Source organism: Giraffa tippelskirchi, chromosome 1 (assembly GCF_054371585.1).
Source record: "Giraffa tippelskirchi isolate mGirTip1 chromosome 1, T2T-mGirTip1v1.2.pri, whole genome shotgun sequence".
NCBI lineage: Eukaryota > Metazoa > Chordata > Mammalia > Artiodactyla > Giraffidae > Giraffa > Giraffa tippelskirchi.
Genome location: NC_137275.1, coordinates 143987757 through 144005327, shown reverse-complemented (window position 1 = coordinate 144005327; position 17571 = coordinate 143987757). Strand labels below are relative to the sequence as shown.

Genomic DNA, 17571 nt, shown 5'->3' with positions numbered 1-17571 from the left:
ACTCCCGTGAAAAGTCTCCCAAGCCCTCCCAACCCATCTGAATTAGACATCCCTGTCATAGCATTCCTTTACTAATGTAATTATCATAATCATTTTTTTTAGCTTATCTGCCTTTTCTCTGAATTGCAAAATAGTCATTATAACCATCGAATTCATTTGAAAAATAAGAAAGGCCATTTTATATCTTACAATTGGGAATGCAAATTGGTAAAGCCTTTGAGAAAACACACTAGCAGTATCTATCAACATACTAAATGCATACAATGTTTAACTCAGTAATTCTGCTTCTAAGAATCTCCTCCACAGAAATACTCAAATATGTGTGCAAAGGTACATAAATGTAGATACAAATGTAAAATAAAATGTTCAAGGTAGCATTGTTTATAACCGACAAAAAATATGGATAATCTGCATGATATCATTACCATGGAATACCATGCAGATATTTCCAAAAACTTGGAAAGGCATACCAGTAGGGGAATTAAAGGCAAGTCACAGGAAAATATTAAAATGTGATATATTATGCTCTTGCCAACCTCTACACAGACATACTTTTTATCTATGCAAATGCATGGGGAGAAAACTGGAAAGGCCATACCAAATAGTTAACAATGATCAGATGAAGTGAAAGGAATAACTCCTAAGTTTTATTCCATTCACTTTTACTAGCAGTATACTCCTCCACACTTTTTAAAGGAAAAAAAAATACACTGATGAATATAATAATTACCAGAAGAAAAAGAGTGGGGTAGTAACATCACTTTACAGTTCACATCAGTTTAAAACCAAGAGAAAAAAGAAGAAAATAAAATCACTTTTCAGTAAAACTAATGCTAAATGACCACAGAAAGTGGCTATCTTTGTATGAATCCTAAGGGCAATTTTCTTTAAAAATTTTTTTATTTTAAATAAAAAAAAAATAAGAAAAAGTACCCAGAAATTTGTGTTCGGACCAACTGAATATCTTTCTCAGAGGGCTGACATCAATCTAACGTCAATCTATGCTCCATAGAAAAGATTCTTCTTCAAAGTTCAAACAAGGAAGCACGTATTTATTCTCCATATAAAACGAATACATCTCCTAGAGGTTGGAAATCTGGTTTTGGCAACATTAAATTATTCCTCTCAGTCTGCTTCAGTTCTTGACATTTACTTATGCACTTTTCTGAGGACAGAATGAAAGAGAGAAGCATGGGATCTTTTCAAACCTGAAGTGCTACAGTCAATTATGTTTCAGTGGGCCTGTTGGTTTAGTTTCTGAAACACACATGATTCTCACAGACAGGCTTGTTTCATTGCATACAACCACAAAATAAGAGAATAAACAAACAAGAACTCAAAGCAAGCACTGACACTCCACCACCCCTCTTGACTCTGACCTCTCAAATGAGTGAGCAAAACTGAAGACAAGCTTATTGTAAGCAGGAAAAGTACTAGGATGGAGATGGGACCAAGGACAGGATGATATATACTGAATATGTGGTGGCAAGCCCCTTCCAACACCAAGTGGAGGTCTTTTGCTGCTTTCTCTCATCCTTTATGAAAACTTGAGATAATACTTTTTTACAAACCATTATTATAATGGATGTTCTTTCTACAAGACAGAGTTAAGTAAACTCCAGGGATAAATACAGTGATATACGCTCAAAAGAAATGAAATGAACATTCTGGAGAAATGGCCCATACCTACTAAATGTTCACCCATGGGTCATTTCAGTAGGAAGAGAAATAAGAAATATATTCAGCTTGGAAATCCAGAATAAAAGACAGCAAAATTTTAGTTTCTAAGATACTCTAAGATAAATTAAAAGAGATGACACAGCAATAATTTTAATTAAGGAATCAATAACATACAGAAAAGTACTTAAAATACTACACCCATTCATCTTCCACTAAGTTTAAACAGATGATAACACTTTCACCATGTTAGTTTGCCTTTTTCTCTAAAGAAATCAAGTTTTATAAATACAGGCCTTCCCATCCCTCTTCCCCCAGTAAGCTATGCCCTTTGGTTCCTGTGCTGTCCTGTCCACTTAGGCTCTTGGACTACATATGTGTGTCTCTGTAACCTCGTTTATTCTTGGCTTCATACGTAAGTGATGGCTGCATACATAAGTGATATCATAACCATATACAACTACTTCTGTAACATTTAAGTCATCATTTTTGTTTTATAGACATGTCCATCTTGCTACATTAATTGCTAGACAGCATTGTGTGCATTATTAACCCATCAGTAATTAACCCACATCTCTTACAATTAGGTATATCGTGGCAGAGTGGTAAAGAATTCGTCTGCCAATGTAGGAGACACAAGGGATGTAGGTTTGATTCCTGAGTCAGGAAGATCCCCTGGAGGAGGAAATGGCAACTCACTCCAGTATTCTTGCTGGGGAAATTCCATGACAAGAGGAGCCTGGTGGGCTACAGTCCATGGGGTTGCAAAGAGTTGGGCACGACTGAGCACATGTATGTATGTATGTATGTACTTTTTCATATTATAAACACTGAAATACTTTTCATTGTTCACCTGGGGGGTGGAAAACGGGAATTATTAAGTATAAAATCTTAAAGAAAATCTAAAACTAGAAAATAGAAATCAACTAATCTGGACACTAAATAGAATATCTACTAAACAGTGGTCAGCCAACATGTCTATTTCACAGTGGCTCCCAAGGAGTAACTATTTTCCATCTCAAGTGCCTCTTTCTTCTTTCATATTTTAAGAAATTGAAACTTCCTCACAAGTGAATAAATAGTATATCTTTCAGTCACAAGAGTTGCTCCTCAAATTACCAAGAAGGCCGCGTTTGTGTGTGCCCACTTGTTACACACATTACTTGCTGCCTCTTCATCCTGCATTTATTTTCTTTTTAAAGCAGGTGGATGAGGAGATTCCAATTATTTCTGTAAAGACGAGAACTTGGCAGTTCAGAAAATATATTCCTCTGAAGAAATGAGAGCTTGTAAAAGTGACCAGAGAAGTTAAAAATAAAGTAGGAGGGAAGATACTTCATTGCAGCATTATTTTCTAACTAAATCTTTCAATGTATCTTTCATACACTGCCGGTAGAAATGTAAAATAGTACGGTCATTTTGGAAAACAGTTTGGCAGTTCTTCAAAAAGTTAATTTAAACACAGAGTTACCACACGACCCAACAACTCCACCAAGGTATATGCCCAGGAGACTTGAAAACGTATATCCACACAAAAACTTGCATATGAATGTTCATAGCAGCAGTATTCATACGGCAAAGATGGAAACAAGTCAAATGTCCATCAAATTATGAATACGAATATAAATAAAACGTGGCATATACAGTGGGATACATTATACAATGGAACAGTATTCAGTTATAAAAAGGAGCAAGTATTGGTACATCCTATAACATGGATAAACCTTGAAAATATACTAAATAAAAGAAGCTGGACATAAAAGGCCACACATTGTATGCTTCCATTTATAAGAACTGACCAGAATAGGATATTACATAGAGAAAGGAAATAGATGAATGGTTTAAAGGAAACAGATTAATCCCAGGAGTTGGGAGAGGAAGAAATGAGGAGCGATTGCTGATGGATGCAGGGTTTTCTTATGCGGTGATGAAAATGTCCTAGAATTAAACAGTGGTGATGTTTGTACAATATATTAAAACCCACAGAGTTGTACACTTTTGAAGGATGAATTTTATGATGTGTACATTATATCTCAATTTTTTTTAATGAAGGAAAAAAGAAAGCTAAAAACTAATTTCTTAAGAGAAATCTTGAAATGAGAAAAAACAAATCCATACATCAGTGTGAAAGCATGTCATATGAACAGACATAAGCACATCTCAACAAATTCTGATTTGATGAAAAACATGTGAACATTTCAGTGATATTACTACTGAGGAAGGTAATTATTCTAGCAAAGAGTGACTTCTTCTAAGGAACGGAAGTTAAGAGAATTGCCAATGGAGAGAAAGACCTAGATTAAGAGTCTGGTTTTAACACCTTCCAACTGTGTGTGGCCTTGGACAAGCCATGTGATCTTTTCATGACTCAGTTTCCTTTCCTGTAGACTAGGAATAACAACCTCTCAAAAGTTCTTATATACCAGCTGAATAAAGTAACATATGTAAAAGGTTTAGCAAACTGCCATGGACAACGTAAACACTCAAATACTTGCACAGAAATAGATTATGTGTAATACTGTGTAATACCACCAAATAATGTTCCCAAAATACAAATATAAAGAAAAACAATTTAAAAGGGTACTGTGTAGGAGGGTCATGGAGCAGCAATGTGGCACATGAGGAAACTGGCTGTTGAACAAAAAATTTACAAATATGGAAAATAAAATCTACCCCTGTTTTCTACACATTCCAACTTTGCAGGATAGTTTCATAAGAGCTTATTTAAAAGCAAATTATCTCTTAATCACAAAGAGACTTTTATTGAATTGAAGGCTGGGCCTTCTATACATTGTAAAAGTCAGTGGAGGGACTTTCATGGTGGACCAGTGGTTAACACTTCACCTTCCAATGTGGGGGATACGAGTTCCATCCCTGGTCAGGGAGTTAAGATTCCACATGCTTCTCAGTCAAAAAACCAAACCATGAAGCAGAAGCAGTGTTGTAACAAACACAAGACTTTAAAAAAAAAAAACAAAAAAACAATGGAACACAATATTGCAAATCAACTATACTTCAATTAAAAGGAAAAAGAAAAAGTTGGTGAGACAGTACTCCAGGAGTGGCTTATTAGGCTTCTCATACTTACCAGTGTCTGTTTACCTGGAAGGCCAGTAAACATGCAGATTTCCAGGCCCCATCCCAGAGATTCTGACTCAACAGATCTGGGCTAGAGCCTGAGAATCTCATTTCCAACCAGCTCTTGGGTGATACCAATGCTGCTGGTCCAAGCACCAGACTTTGTGGAACACTAGCTTTGATGACACAACTTCTAATATCTCAATTCCTTTTTCAAAAAAAGTGAATTATCTCACTTTGGGGCAGGCTTTAGGAACTATGATTGCCTTAGTAATCAGGAAAGGAATGAAAGAAAGAAAGAGGGTGATTAAAAATAACAGCTAGTATTTACTAAGTGCTTACTTACACATGAGGCATCATTCTAAATACTCTGCATTGCTTTATTTGATCAACTCCTCCTAACCACTTTACGAGGTAGGTACTCTTATCCTATCCCCATTTTATAAATAAGGACAGTCAACCCCACAGAGGTTGAGCAATTTGTCCAATATTATATAGTCTGTGTGTTTTGCCATATATGTAATGCTGAAATTTTTAAAATCCAGTAGAATCCATAATATCCACTTCCTGATATAACTGTATATATGTGTGTATCAGATAAAGATCAGATAAAGATAAATAAGAGACAATTCTTCGAAAGTCTCAAAATTCTAGAAGTATGAAAACGAGAAAAAGATCATTTCACTGAAAAGCCATAATTTCTCTTCTCTGTTTTATAAACATATATTAATATTCTTTTTCAAAATGATAATCACTCTTCTCTTAAAAGAGACATTTAATGAATTTCACATAATCTGACTCTTCAGAACTGAAATTATCTTTCTCTAGCCACTTCCTCTTTATTTAAGGACAACAATAGCCAAAACTCCTAGAAGACAAATTTAACTTTTATTTTAAAACCATCTAGTGGTAGAAGTGCTTATAAATCAAAACTATTTTAAACATTGTTTGGTTAATGAATGATCTTCTATTGAAAGATTAATGAGTAAAGATTACATACCTTGTTTTTAAAATAAACCTCAATTGGCAAAATGAAACCAGCATACCCAGATTCTTCTACTTTGTAAGGTGGATCTTTGCACACTGAAACATTAAAAAAAAAAAAAAAGAATATGTGAGATGAGAGTTATAGGCAAAAAGACATTCTTCTTTCCTTTAAAAACAAGAAAAAATAAATAAATCCCATCCTTCCACCTACATCATTCTCAATTTTCATGGCCCCTTGTCAAGCCCCAGCTAACTCTCTGAGTTATTCTTTATTTCTTGTTTAGAATCTACAATAATAATATTCCTATATAAATCAAATACATTAGTTATTTATTCAAGTCTTGATAAGGGACAGAGCATCAGTGTCAGCCATGGTCATGAATGACTTGACCTCAGTTGTTAAACCCTAATGCTGCCCTAATGCTTTAGGGAAACTGAGGACAGCTCCTTGTGACCCAAAGCTTGAAAACAACTATCAGTTTCCTAACAAACATACTATCTATGTCTAGTCTGATGTATATCACTCCACCCCAAAGCTCTCAGTTCTCTGAGATATCCTAATTTTCATATCAAAAAGTGGCAGGACCACCCTCCTTCCTTAGAAAAATCCCAAACCCAGTATCTCCCAATGTCATTAAGACTCACTCTTCTCCATTACTTCCACCAAAGAATATTTACTGAAATATTGGATACATATAAACACTTCAAATCTATTTATATTATAAGAATACATAAGAAACGATAATGTTTTTGTATTCTTACGAAGAAAGACTTATTTAGACTTGGGAAATGAGATATGCCCTATGAAGCTAAATATGAGTCACCCCACTAAAATTTCTATTCATTCAAAATCAATCACAAGCCAACTGAAACTATTCTAGCTAAGGCTGCATATTGGTAGTCAGCATCACAAAGAAGTAGAAATGTACATGCTGTACATCAAGACCATACAGCACACAACCCAGTTCTGCAGAGCTCCAAACTACCTTTTCAACCTTCCTCCTTTTGTTACCCACCAAACCTCTTATGCTGCCTCCAACCGCATTGATTCACCACCAACAGGCTCAATATTTCCCACCTGTGCTCCGTCCTCTTCCTGTCTCTCATACTTTGATGCTACTCTTATTATCTTCTGCTAGTTCCAATCCCAGTTTCCTCACAAAGCCTTTCCAGCCCACAAGGTAATATCATCTCTTCTCTCTTTACCTTCCTGAAGCATAAACTGTCTGAAGCACTGATTTGACACTTAACAGACTTCCTTATTATCATATATTCAGGGACCTCATCTCTAATTCCCTTTCACTCCTCAAGGACAGAAACATTTACTCAGGAACATGAAGAGTGTCCAGTGCTCGGGTACACCTAGATGCTAATCTGGGGTCCATCTCGAATTAGCCAGGCCACCTTTGCAAAGTTACACCAGTCCTCTGAGCCTCAGGTGCCTCATCTGGACCATGTAAGTATCAAACAGGATGATTTATGTAGAAGACCCAGCACAGGTCTTGGCACACACAAGTTCTCAAGATGGGACATAAGCGAGGCAGGAACTCTAACCTGTACAATACCCAATGGTCACATAACTTTTTCCGATGAAAACAGAAAAAAGAAAACAAGTACAAAGCCCTGGATTTGATTAGAAGACTGAATTCCATGGCCCTGGACTAAGGATTCTCTAGACAGCTCCAGCTCCACTCCTTTTAAAAGGGAGGGACAGGTACACAGTGCTATATTTAAAATGGATAACCAACAAGGACCTACTGTATAGTGCAGAGAACTGCTTAATGTTACTCGACAGCCTGGATGGGAGGGGAGTTTGGGGGAAAATGGACACATGTATATGAATGGCTGAGTCCCTTTGCAGTCCACCTGAAACACTATTAATCGGCTATACTCCAATATAAAGTAAAAGTTTAACGTAAAAAAAAAGAAAGGGAATATGAGTTAAATAAATAATTTTTAAAAGAGAGAAAGAACACCATGTATACATTGTAAGCACGGCTGTCAAGACTCGAGAAGATTATATATGTGGGGAAATACAAGTCTAAGGCATTTTTAATGCAGAAGATGAGGATGATGTACTTAAAAATTGGTTAGACATTCCATGAATACAAATACGATTACAAACAGTTATACTGAGGACAGGATTTTAACATTAGGCTATCTCCTGTAGCCCACTTTAGGAAAATTTCCCCAAACTGACATCAGAAGAAGTAAATGATGAATGAGGCATCTCACCTGACCTTACAAGTTTCTCTAATAAAAAAAGAAAAAAGAAAAAGGACTCAGAGTGGCTTCAGCCCATCATCCACTGACCACCTGCCAATCTACCATGAATTATCAAATACCCTGAACATTGAGTGGGGGCGGGATGCCACTAAATGCATGGGCACCCCCACCCCACCCCACCCAGAAAGCTAGTATTACACCCATGACATTTCCAGGCTGCAGAGCCCCTTTTCAGAACAGCAGTTTCACTGGCCAGATTGCTTGGGATTTAATCATGCCAATGTCATTTGAAGGAAGTTTATTCTGTGGGCTGCTGTACATGCCAGAGAAGTTATAGCTGTTCCCTTATACACCCTTTTGTATAATTCATTTTCTCTATTCTGCATGCAAATTGCTCCTATTATAGAAAACAGCTGTTAATAAGCACATCTTATAGTTGACGGTCTTAGTTTTCTTTTTTTTCCACCCTCTAAAGGAAATGATCTGTTATGTATTACTATTCCATAGAAGTCTGGTTTTATAAGAAACTGTTTACCAACTCATACCTCAATTATTTTTAAATACAGTATTTTTCATCAAAATGAACAATGTCTGTTGAATACCCTGAGTTCTTAATTAGAAGCAAACAACAGAAACGTTTTATTCACAGTAAACAGGACAGAAAATCAGTAGCAGTGCAAATACAAACTTACAGTTCTAATCTGAAAAAAAGTCAAATTGGGGGAAGTAGTTTGGTTTATTTATTCAACTGTTTTAATTAACATGAGTCTCTAACCCTAAGAATCTATTAAGATCTATGTAATAAGATGCCAAATGTTGTAAGTTATTGAGGGTATACCCATCTTTAGAAAGCCATCAGATCTTTTTAGGTGACAATAAAATGAGAGATTCATATTCACGTTTAAATTATATGCATTAATGCAGTAGAAATCACTGGGAACTCTAATTCCTGTCAAAATCCAGCCCAGATGTTAGCTCTTTCAGAACGTCTCCCTGTTTCTCTTCCAAGCTTCTCCTGCTGTACTTATGAGGCAGGCTGTTAATATTCATTCACCTCTCAGACTCCTCACTAGACTAAGCAACGTAAGGTCAGCAACACCACCATTATTATTTGAGCACAAAATAATAGGTGCTCAATAAATGTTGAATTGACTTTCTTAAAGACTCATGCCACTCTTGATTTGGGGGTTAGTCAACGCAAACTGGTATATGTAGAACGGATAAACAAGATCCTACTGTATAGTATAGCACAGGGAACTATATTCAATATGCTGTGATAAGCCATAATGGAAAAGAATACAAAAAAGAATCTATGTATATGTGTTACCAAATCACTCTGCTGTACAACAAAAATTAACACAACATTATGAATCAACTACATTTCAATTTAAAAAAAAAAGACTCATGCCACTCTTTGCTGATCTACCATTGCTAAGGAAGTTGCAATTCCACCAGCAGAAATGAACTGATATTAACCAGTCAAATTCCTCTCCAAACTCCCTACAATCAACATAATATTATAAAAATGGTAAAAGTGATAAAAAGTGTTGCCACAGAGAGGTCTTCTCCTGAAAGTTGAGTAACTAATGTGGAACTGGTTCTCACTTTTGTTAAGGACATGCCCCAGCTGCCCATCGATAATTATTGCTTTTACTTTATTCATTGTGCTCAGCCCTCTAGAAAGGAAACAGACTAAACTCTCTCTAGTTTATGTAGAGACTAGTTATTACCATGGCTTTGGGCCCAATGTCCCTTCCAGTTTTAGCATTTTGGACTCCTTCTCTTCCTGCTTCCGTTGCACCACATCAGAGCCCCTAAGAAAAGTGAAGCAGGTAATATATGGCCATCTTGCTGTCCCCAACTGTTCTGTGCATCTAGGATTAACATCTAGGCTGGGCATCACCCTGCCACTGAACATGGCCAAGACTACATTCCTGACATTTTGAAAAGAACAAGAATCAACAGTTGGATTTTTTGTTTTCATAAGCACATGCTTGCATGTGTGCATGCACACACACACACAGATTCTGCCATTGTTTCTATTCAGCCCATTTCAAAACAAGTATTTCCAAATAACAACGACAGCAAAAATGTGTTCCCACTTTGTGTCACTTCCTTATTTCTCTGAAAATGTATTAAAGATAACATCAGGCAATTTGTGAATTGTATTGTTGAGTTGTTTTTACCTTGTTGACTTTTTTTTTCAAATTCAAATGCAATTATGAAAATCTAATTGTTTTCTATGCAATAGACAACAGTGGCCACATGAGATAACTGCCCAAATAACTTTCACAAAGTTATAAAGAAGCAAGCTAGATATAGTTAGCTAGCTGGGCAGATGTGAAACAAATGGCTGCCTCCTCAGGATTCACCACTCCAGGACCAACTCAAATAGACCTCAGCTGGAAAACCTTCAGCCAATACTCCATAACAAAAATGGCCTTGTCCCTCTTCTGGGTTCAGCCTTTTTTCTCATTGATCCCATTAGCTAATCCTAATATACAAGCTATGATCAAGCCTCACCCTCACACTAGATTAATTCTGTGCTTTCCAATGGTTACGGTTGTGTCTCAGGCCTCTTTTCATCTCTGAACCCAGCCTACTCTTTATGAAACAGAGTAGAATTAATAAAATGTAACCTTAGTATGACTTCAAAGGAAGAGATGGAGCAAGCCTGGAAGTTGAGAAGAAATGCCTGGGTGGCCAACAGAAAGTATGAGCCCGAGTTTTGCATCAGGAAATTAACAGCATAACAGAACAGTCAGTATAAGAAGAAACACTGAAAATGATGAAAACAAAAACTGGTAATATGGAAGAAGCTTATATACTTCCATAGAGAATTCACACCATACACACTTAAGAAATTCACATCCAAACCCAGGAAGGGTAAAATGGATAACATATATAAAAGAGGGGATTGTTAATTTTGAATGTTACACAAAACTCCTAGATTTGGAGTAAGAGTTCACGACTCCAAATTGGCTATATTGAAAAAATCTTAATGATGATACATAAAAATAGCTTCATTGTTTAGTAACTTGGAATCTTCATGTATAGACTCAGAAGACCCATGGCTCTCTCCAGAAGGGGGAGAAAATAGAGGATTTTTTAAAATGTATGCAAATTTTCAGCTTTTGGAGGAGTTACATCACTAGCCCACCTAGCTGAGGTTAAATCAATACATTTCTTCTGGAGAAGACATAACCACCTTATTAAAATAAGACCCCCTTCATAATCATTTCTTCAAGGATCATATAACAAGCCAGCAAAGGAGCAGAAAATGGCAACCCACTCCAAGATTCTTGCCTGGAAAATCTCATGGACAGAGGAGCCTGGCGGGCTATACAGTCCACAGAGTCACGAAGAGTCAGAAAACAACTGAGCACGCATGCACACACACACAGATTGCAGGATTTCAGTTCCCTAAAACCCAGTACACAGCTGTGAAAGCACAAAGTCCTAACCACTAGACTGCCAGGGAATTCTTGCCATGTCTTAAGATGTCAGCTATCTAGGTGCAAAATTCACCAAAACACTACATCATATACTTCAAAGTTGCAAAAGGATGGATTTTAAATGTCCTCATCATAAAAAAGAAATGAAAATTATGTGATGGAATGACGGTGTTAGCTGATGCTATGGTGGGAATCATTTTGCTATATATAAATATATCCAATCAACATGCTAGACACCTTAAACTTACATAATGTTAATGTCAAGTATATCTCAATAAAACTGGAGGGAAAAAATCAGCCAACAAAGTACAGAGATTGCCTAAAACAACATATCATTAAGAAATGTTAGGAAATATTAAATATAAGTCTTCAAGCTTATATCTTTCACTAAAGTTGATAGCACTGACACCAGTTTGTCCCAAGTTCCTTCAATATAACTCAGTATATAGCACTGCTTCAAATGACTGGCCCAGTGGAAACACATATCCCAGCTAATATGATGAGAAAGAGCAAAACTAAATCTTCAGAGAAAGTTCAACCTAGAGACAGACCTAATTCTTTTATTGAGAATTATTAAATCAAGAGATCTATCTTAAAGAGACTATCACTTTTATTTCTATTTTTTTTATTTTTTTATTTTTTTTTATTTTTTTTTTTATAAATTTATTTATTTTAGTTGGGGGCTAATTACTTTACAATATTGTAATAGTTTTTGCCATACATTGACATGAATCAGCCATGGGTTTACATGTGTTCCCCCTCCTGGACCCCCCACCCACCTCCCTCCCCATCCCATCCCTCTGGGTCATCCCATTGCCCCGGCCCTGAGCATTTGTCTCATGCATCGAACATGGAATGGTGTTCTGTTTCACATATGATAATATACATGTTTCAATGCTATTCTCCCAGAACGTCCCACCCTCACCTTCTCCCTCCGAGTCCATAAGAGTGTACTATGCATCTGTGTCTCTTATTCTGTCTCGCATATAGGGTTATCGTTACCATCTTTCAAATTCCATATATATGCATTAGTATACTGTATTGGTGTTTTTCTTTCTGGCTTACTTCACTCTGTATAATGGGCTCCAGTTTCATCCATCTCAGTAGAACCGATTCAAATGTATTTTTTTTTAATGGCTGAGTAATATTCCATTGTGTATATGTACCACAGCTTCCTTATCCATTCGTCTGCCGATGGACATCTAGGTTGCTTCCATGTCCTGGCTATTGTAAACAGTGCTGCGATGAACATTGGGGTACACGCGTCTCTTTCAATTCTGGTTTCCTCGGTGTGTATGCCCAGCAGTGGGATTGCGGGGTCATATGGCAGTTCTATTCCCAGTTTTTTAAGGAATCTCCACACTGTTCTCCATAGTGGCTGTACTAGTTTGCATTCCCACCCACAGTGTAAGAGGGTTCCCTTTTCTCTACACCCTCTCCAGCATTTATTGCTTGTAGACTTTTGGATAGCAGCCATTCTGACTGGTGTGAAATGATACCTCATTGTGGTTTTGAGACTATCACTTTTAAAGTTAAACCTTGGGCAAAATATTTTTCAGGATACCATGTTGCAGAAGGTCCATTAGGGAAAGCTACATGGAAAATGATCTCCTAGGGAAACTAGAGAAGTAAGAAAGAACCTCACCATATGTGGCAGGAGCATCTTCATTTCAATGCATACTACCACATCAAAAAAAAACCAAACTAGTCGTTAGAACTGTTAGTAGAAATGTAAGTTTTCAGAGCCACTATGAAAAAACAGTATGGAGGTTTCCTCAAAAAACTAAAAACAGAACTACCATATGATCCAGCAATTTCACCCCCAAGTATATACTCAAAGAAAACAAAAACATTAATTGGAAAACATACAGCCATACCAATGTTCATAGTAGCATTATTTACAACAGCCAAGATATAGAGGCAACCTAAGTGTCCATCAACAGATGAAAGAATAAAGAAGATATGGTGTACATATACCACGTGAAATAGCACTCAGCCATAAAAAATAATGAAACTTTGCCATTACAACAACATGGATGAACCTGGAGGGTATTATACTTGGTGAAGTAAGTCAGACAGAAAACAAATATGTTATCACTTTTACGTAGAATCTAAAAAATAAAGTAAAACAAATCAATGGATATAACAAAACAGAAAGAGACTCACAGACACACAGAACAAACTAGTGGCTACCATTGGGGATAAAAAAAAAAAGAGGAAGAGGCTTGATATAGGTAGGGGATTAAGAGGTACAAACTACTATGTATAAAATAAATGTACTCATAAAAGCTACAAGGATATATTGTACAGCACAGGAAATAGAGCCAATATTTTATAACAAGTTTAAATGAAATATAAGCTATAAAAATTTTGTATCATTATATTGCACATCTGAAACTAAATATAATATTGCTTTTCATTATTTAATCAAATATATTAAGAGCCACTGAAGAATCTCACTTCCTAAAATAATCACCTCATGATTTTTGGAAGAGTATAAGTCACCAATCCTTGGGACAGTTCTTCAGCATCAAAGTTTTACCCAGTTTTATCCCAGGTTTTACACTTGGTCCCTCTATCACTGAGACTGATACCGCTTCTTATTTAGAGGGAAAAAAGGAATGGAATGTCTTCAAAAATAAAGTTATTCTAACCTTCTCACTTTTTTCAATTATGTTAGCCTAAATAATTCAATTCAAGAGGCACTATATAATCATAGGGCTACAAAGATAAGGCTGGCTTCCCAAATGCCTCAGTGATAAAGAATCCATTGGTCAATGCAGGAGTCACAGGACATGTGAGTTTTATCCCTGGGTTGGGGAGATCCCCTGGAGAAGAAATAGCAATCCACGCTAGCATTCTGGCCGGGATATTCCCATGGACAGAGGAGCCTGGAGAGCTACAGTCCATGGGATCCCAAAGAGGCGGACACGACTGAGCGCACACACACAGAGATAAGGCGGAATCCTGCTCTCAAGCAGATGACAGTCTAGCCAAAGACACTGTCCGCTAAGTGCAGGTTCTATTCTAGGGACTGGAGATAGAGTGATAAACACAGCTGACATGGCCCCACACTTATTACCCTTATGTCTACTGCTCGGAGGCAGGGAGGACGAAGAGAAGAGAAGAAAAAAGACATGTACAAGAAAATACTGAGAGAGTATTGGATAATAGGGACTTCAGTGAAAATACAGCAGGCTGATGTGAAGAAAATTGGGAGTTCCTCCTTATTTTAGATGAACACTTCCCTCCCTGAGAAAGTGACATTTAAGCTGAAACCTCAAAGAAAAAAAGGAGCAGGGTATGTGTTGGCCAGGCAGGAAAAAGAGCCCTATTTATGATGCTTACAGAGACAGATGTGTAAACAGCCTAAAGAAAGCCTGTCTTTACACCTGCCTCCAGGGCTGCTTACCCGGATTTTCCTCTTCAACTGAGGTGAAGGCTACTTCCTCCTTCCTGAACATTCTCTCCCATTCTGTATTCATCAGTTAACACTCACAAAGGTTTGGCTCTTACAATCTCACTGTTTGATTTCTCAAATCTTAAGTTCTCCCAATGCTATGAACTCCCAAGAAAAAAAAACATCTACTTACAAAATCTGCTTTTTTTTTAGGGAGATACAATTGTTGGGAATTGTATAATCTAAAGTAAGAGTTGTTTGGTTGCTTTGTTTTAAGTCTGTCCCTTGAAATAGAACTCCTAAACACAGTACAGAAGGAAGCATCTGGACTAAAGAACACCAACCACAAAAAAGGAGTGGATTTTAAGTGCAATCTGAGAAAAAGAAAGATCATAAGTATAAGCTACCTACTCAAGGGGAGGGAAACAATGCTGCAAGGGGGAAAAAAGCACATGGATCAAGAAACAAAGGAAGAATACAGAAGTGATGACACTTGAAATATCAGAATACAGAAGCTACGATTTTCTCCCTTTCATATTAAAAGGATATTTTTCAACTTAATTTTTTTCTTTTAATAAGTGCACAGTGTGTAAGAGTCACTTTTAAATGTGGTACATCCATCTTTTCATGTAGAGCATGCAATTCTTAATATTTGCCCTTTAAGTATTCAATGCAAAGGATGATGAAGTGATGTTACACACAAGACAGATATCGACTGCATTAGGGTGACGGAAGTGGCAGTGTGTTATAAAAATAAATAAATATAGTCAATTAAAGTTAACACTCATTTTCTGTTTTAAAAAAATATACAACAGCCTAAAAGATCACTACAACCTAACTTCACAGAAAGTCCAAAAGATAATCATCCCCAAAAGGTCAATGATCCAAATTTTCTCTTCTTAATTTATTTTTGGTTTATTCCCTTTTCAATAGGAAAAAAAAAATACTTCCAGGAAAGGAATCAAAATTGTCCTAACTTTAGAGAAAGAGCTAAAAACAAAATTCCTTTTCAGCATCTTGTGGATTCTACTTTGTTTTTCCTGTTCAGCATTTCACACAGAGGTAGCCTGTCCTAAGTATCCTAATTGATTTAAGCTCCATTAGATATTACAAATGAAGACAGAATGGGGCAATGCTAATATGATGACAACTGTTCATACATCATGCATCCAAGAATGTGGTTCCTGTCCAGCCTGATGATCTTTCAACCTTCCCAAATAAACCAAGGAAAATACTGTAGCTCCACTCTCGTAAAACAAGGGTTTTAAAACTGATTCCAGAAAACCCTACACTCCAGCAGTATGCATTGCTTTCACAAAAGCAATAGAGCACTAGCCCCAAACAGTGAAAATTTAAATAGCCAAAGGACCAATCCTGTGTTTCAGATACAGAATTAGGGCCCTTTGTATGTGAAAAAAAAAAAAAAAGAAGAAGAGGTAAGCCATTGCTAAAATAAAATCTGATATCACTGCTCAAATGTACATTATAAAAATTTAACCATATCATTAAAGTTATGATTGATTTTTTTTTCCTTGCTCCCACTAAACACAGTAGTGATTTAGTGTTTTCTGTCTGTCCTGACTATAAAAGTGAGCTACACTTATTTCTCAGTGAGATTTGCAGTTCTGGCATGTCTTTAAGCTAAACAGAGATAGATAGTAAGAGGAGAAAAACCAGCTTCTACTCTTCGTGAAAGGGTCAAATTTTATAAAATATCTTCTTATTATCAAATGCAATACTAGTTGTAAGGTACTTCTCATGGTCTCTGAATTCCAGGATTTAATGCGGGAAATAGTACAAACATAAAAGAGAAATCAGGATGAACACAAAACCCACTAATAGTCAACATTATAGGTCACTTCAGTTCAGTCGCTCAGTTGTGTCCGACTCTTTGCAACCCCATGGACTGTAGCACGCCAGGCTTCCCTGTTTATCACCAACTCCAGGAGCTTGCTCAAACTCATGTCCATTGAGTTTGTGATGCCATCCAAGCATCTCATCCTCTGTGGCCCCCTTCTCCTCCTGCCTTCAATCTTTCCCAGCATCAGGATCTTTTCCAATGAGTCAGTTCTTCGCATCAGGTGGCCAAAGTATTGGAGTTTCAGCTTCAGCATCAGTCCTTCCAATGAATATGCAGGACTGATCTCCTTTAGGATGGACTGGTTGGATCTCCTTGCAGTCCAAGGGACTCTCAGCGATCATCTCCAGCACCACAGTTCAAATGCATCAATTCTTCTGCGCTCAGCTTTCTTTATAGTCCAACTCTCACATCCATACATGACTACTGGAAAAACCATAGCCTTGACTAGATGGACCTTTGTTGACAAAGTAATGTCTTTGCTTTTTAATGTGCTGTCTAGGTTGGTCATAACTTTCCTTCCAAGGAGTAAGCGCCTTTTAATTTCATGGTGGAAATCACCATCTGCAGTCAGTTTGGAGCCCAGAAAAATAAAGTCAGCCACTGTTTCCACTGTTTCCTCATCTATTTGCTATGAAGTGACAGGAGGGGATGCCATGATCTTAGTTTTCTGAATGTTGAGCTTTAAGCCAACTTTTTCACTCTCCTCTTTCACTTTCTTCAAGAGGCTCTTTAGTTCTTCTTCACTTTCTGCCATAAGGGTGGTGTCATCGCCATATCTGAGGTTATTGATATTTCTCCCAGCAATTTTGATTCCATCTTGTGCTTCTTCCAGCCCAGCGTTTCTCATGATGTACTCTGCATAGAAGTTAAATAAGCAGGGTGACAAT

At 37.0% G+C, this 17571-nt stretch overlaps 1 protein-coding gene across 3 annotated transcripts in view; it reads right to left on the bottom strand.

The window, feature by feature from the left end:
- The window catches only part of MLLT3 (MLLT3 super elongation complex subunit), a 273832-nt gene that overhangs the window by 115622 nt on the left and 140639 nt on the right, over positions 1–17571 (bottom strand). For all 3 annotated transcript variants that reach the window (XM_081570026.1, XM_081570017.1, XM_081570033.1), the window contains one exon: positions 5756–5838. In XM_081570026.1, the coding sequence (XP_081426152.1) occupies positions 5756–5838 (83 nt within the window). The remainder of the gene's footprint in view (positions 1–5755; positions 5839–17571) is intronic.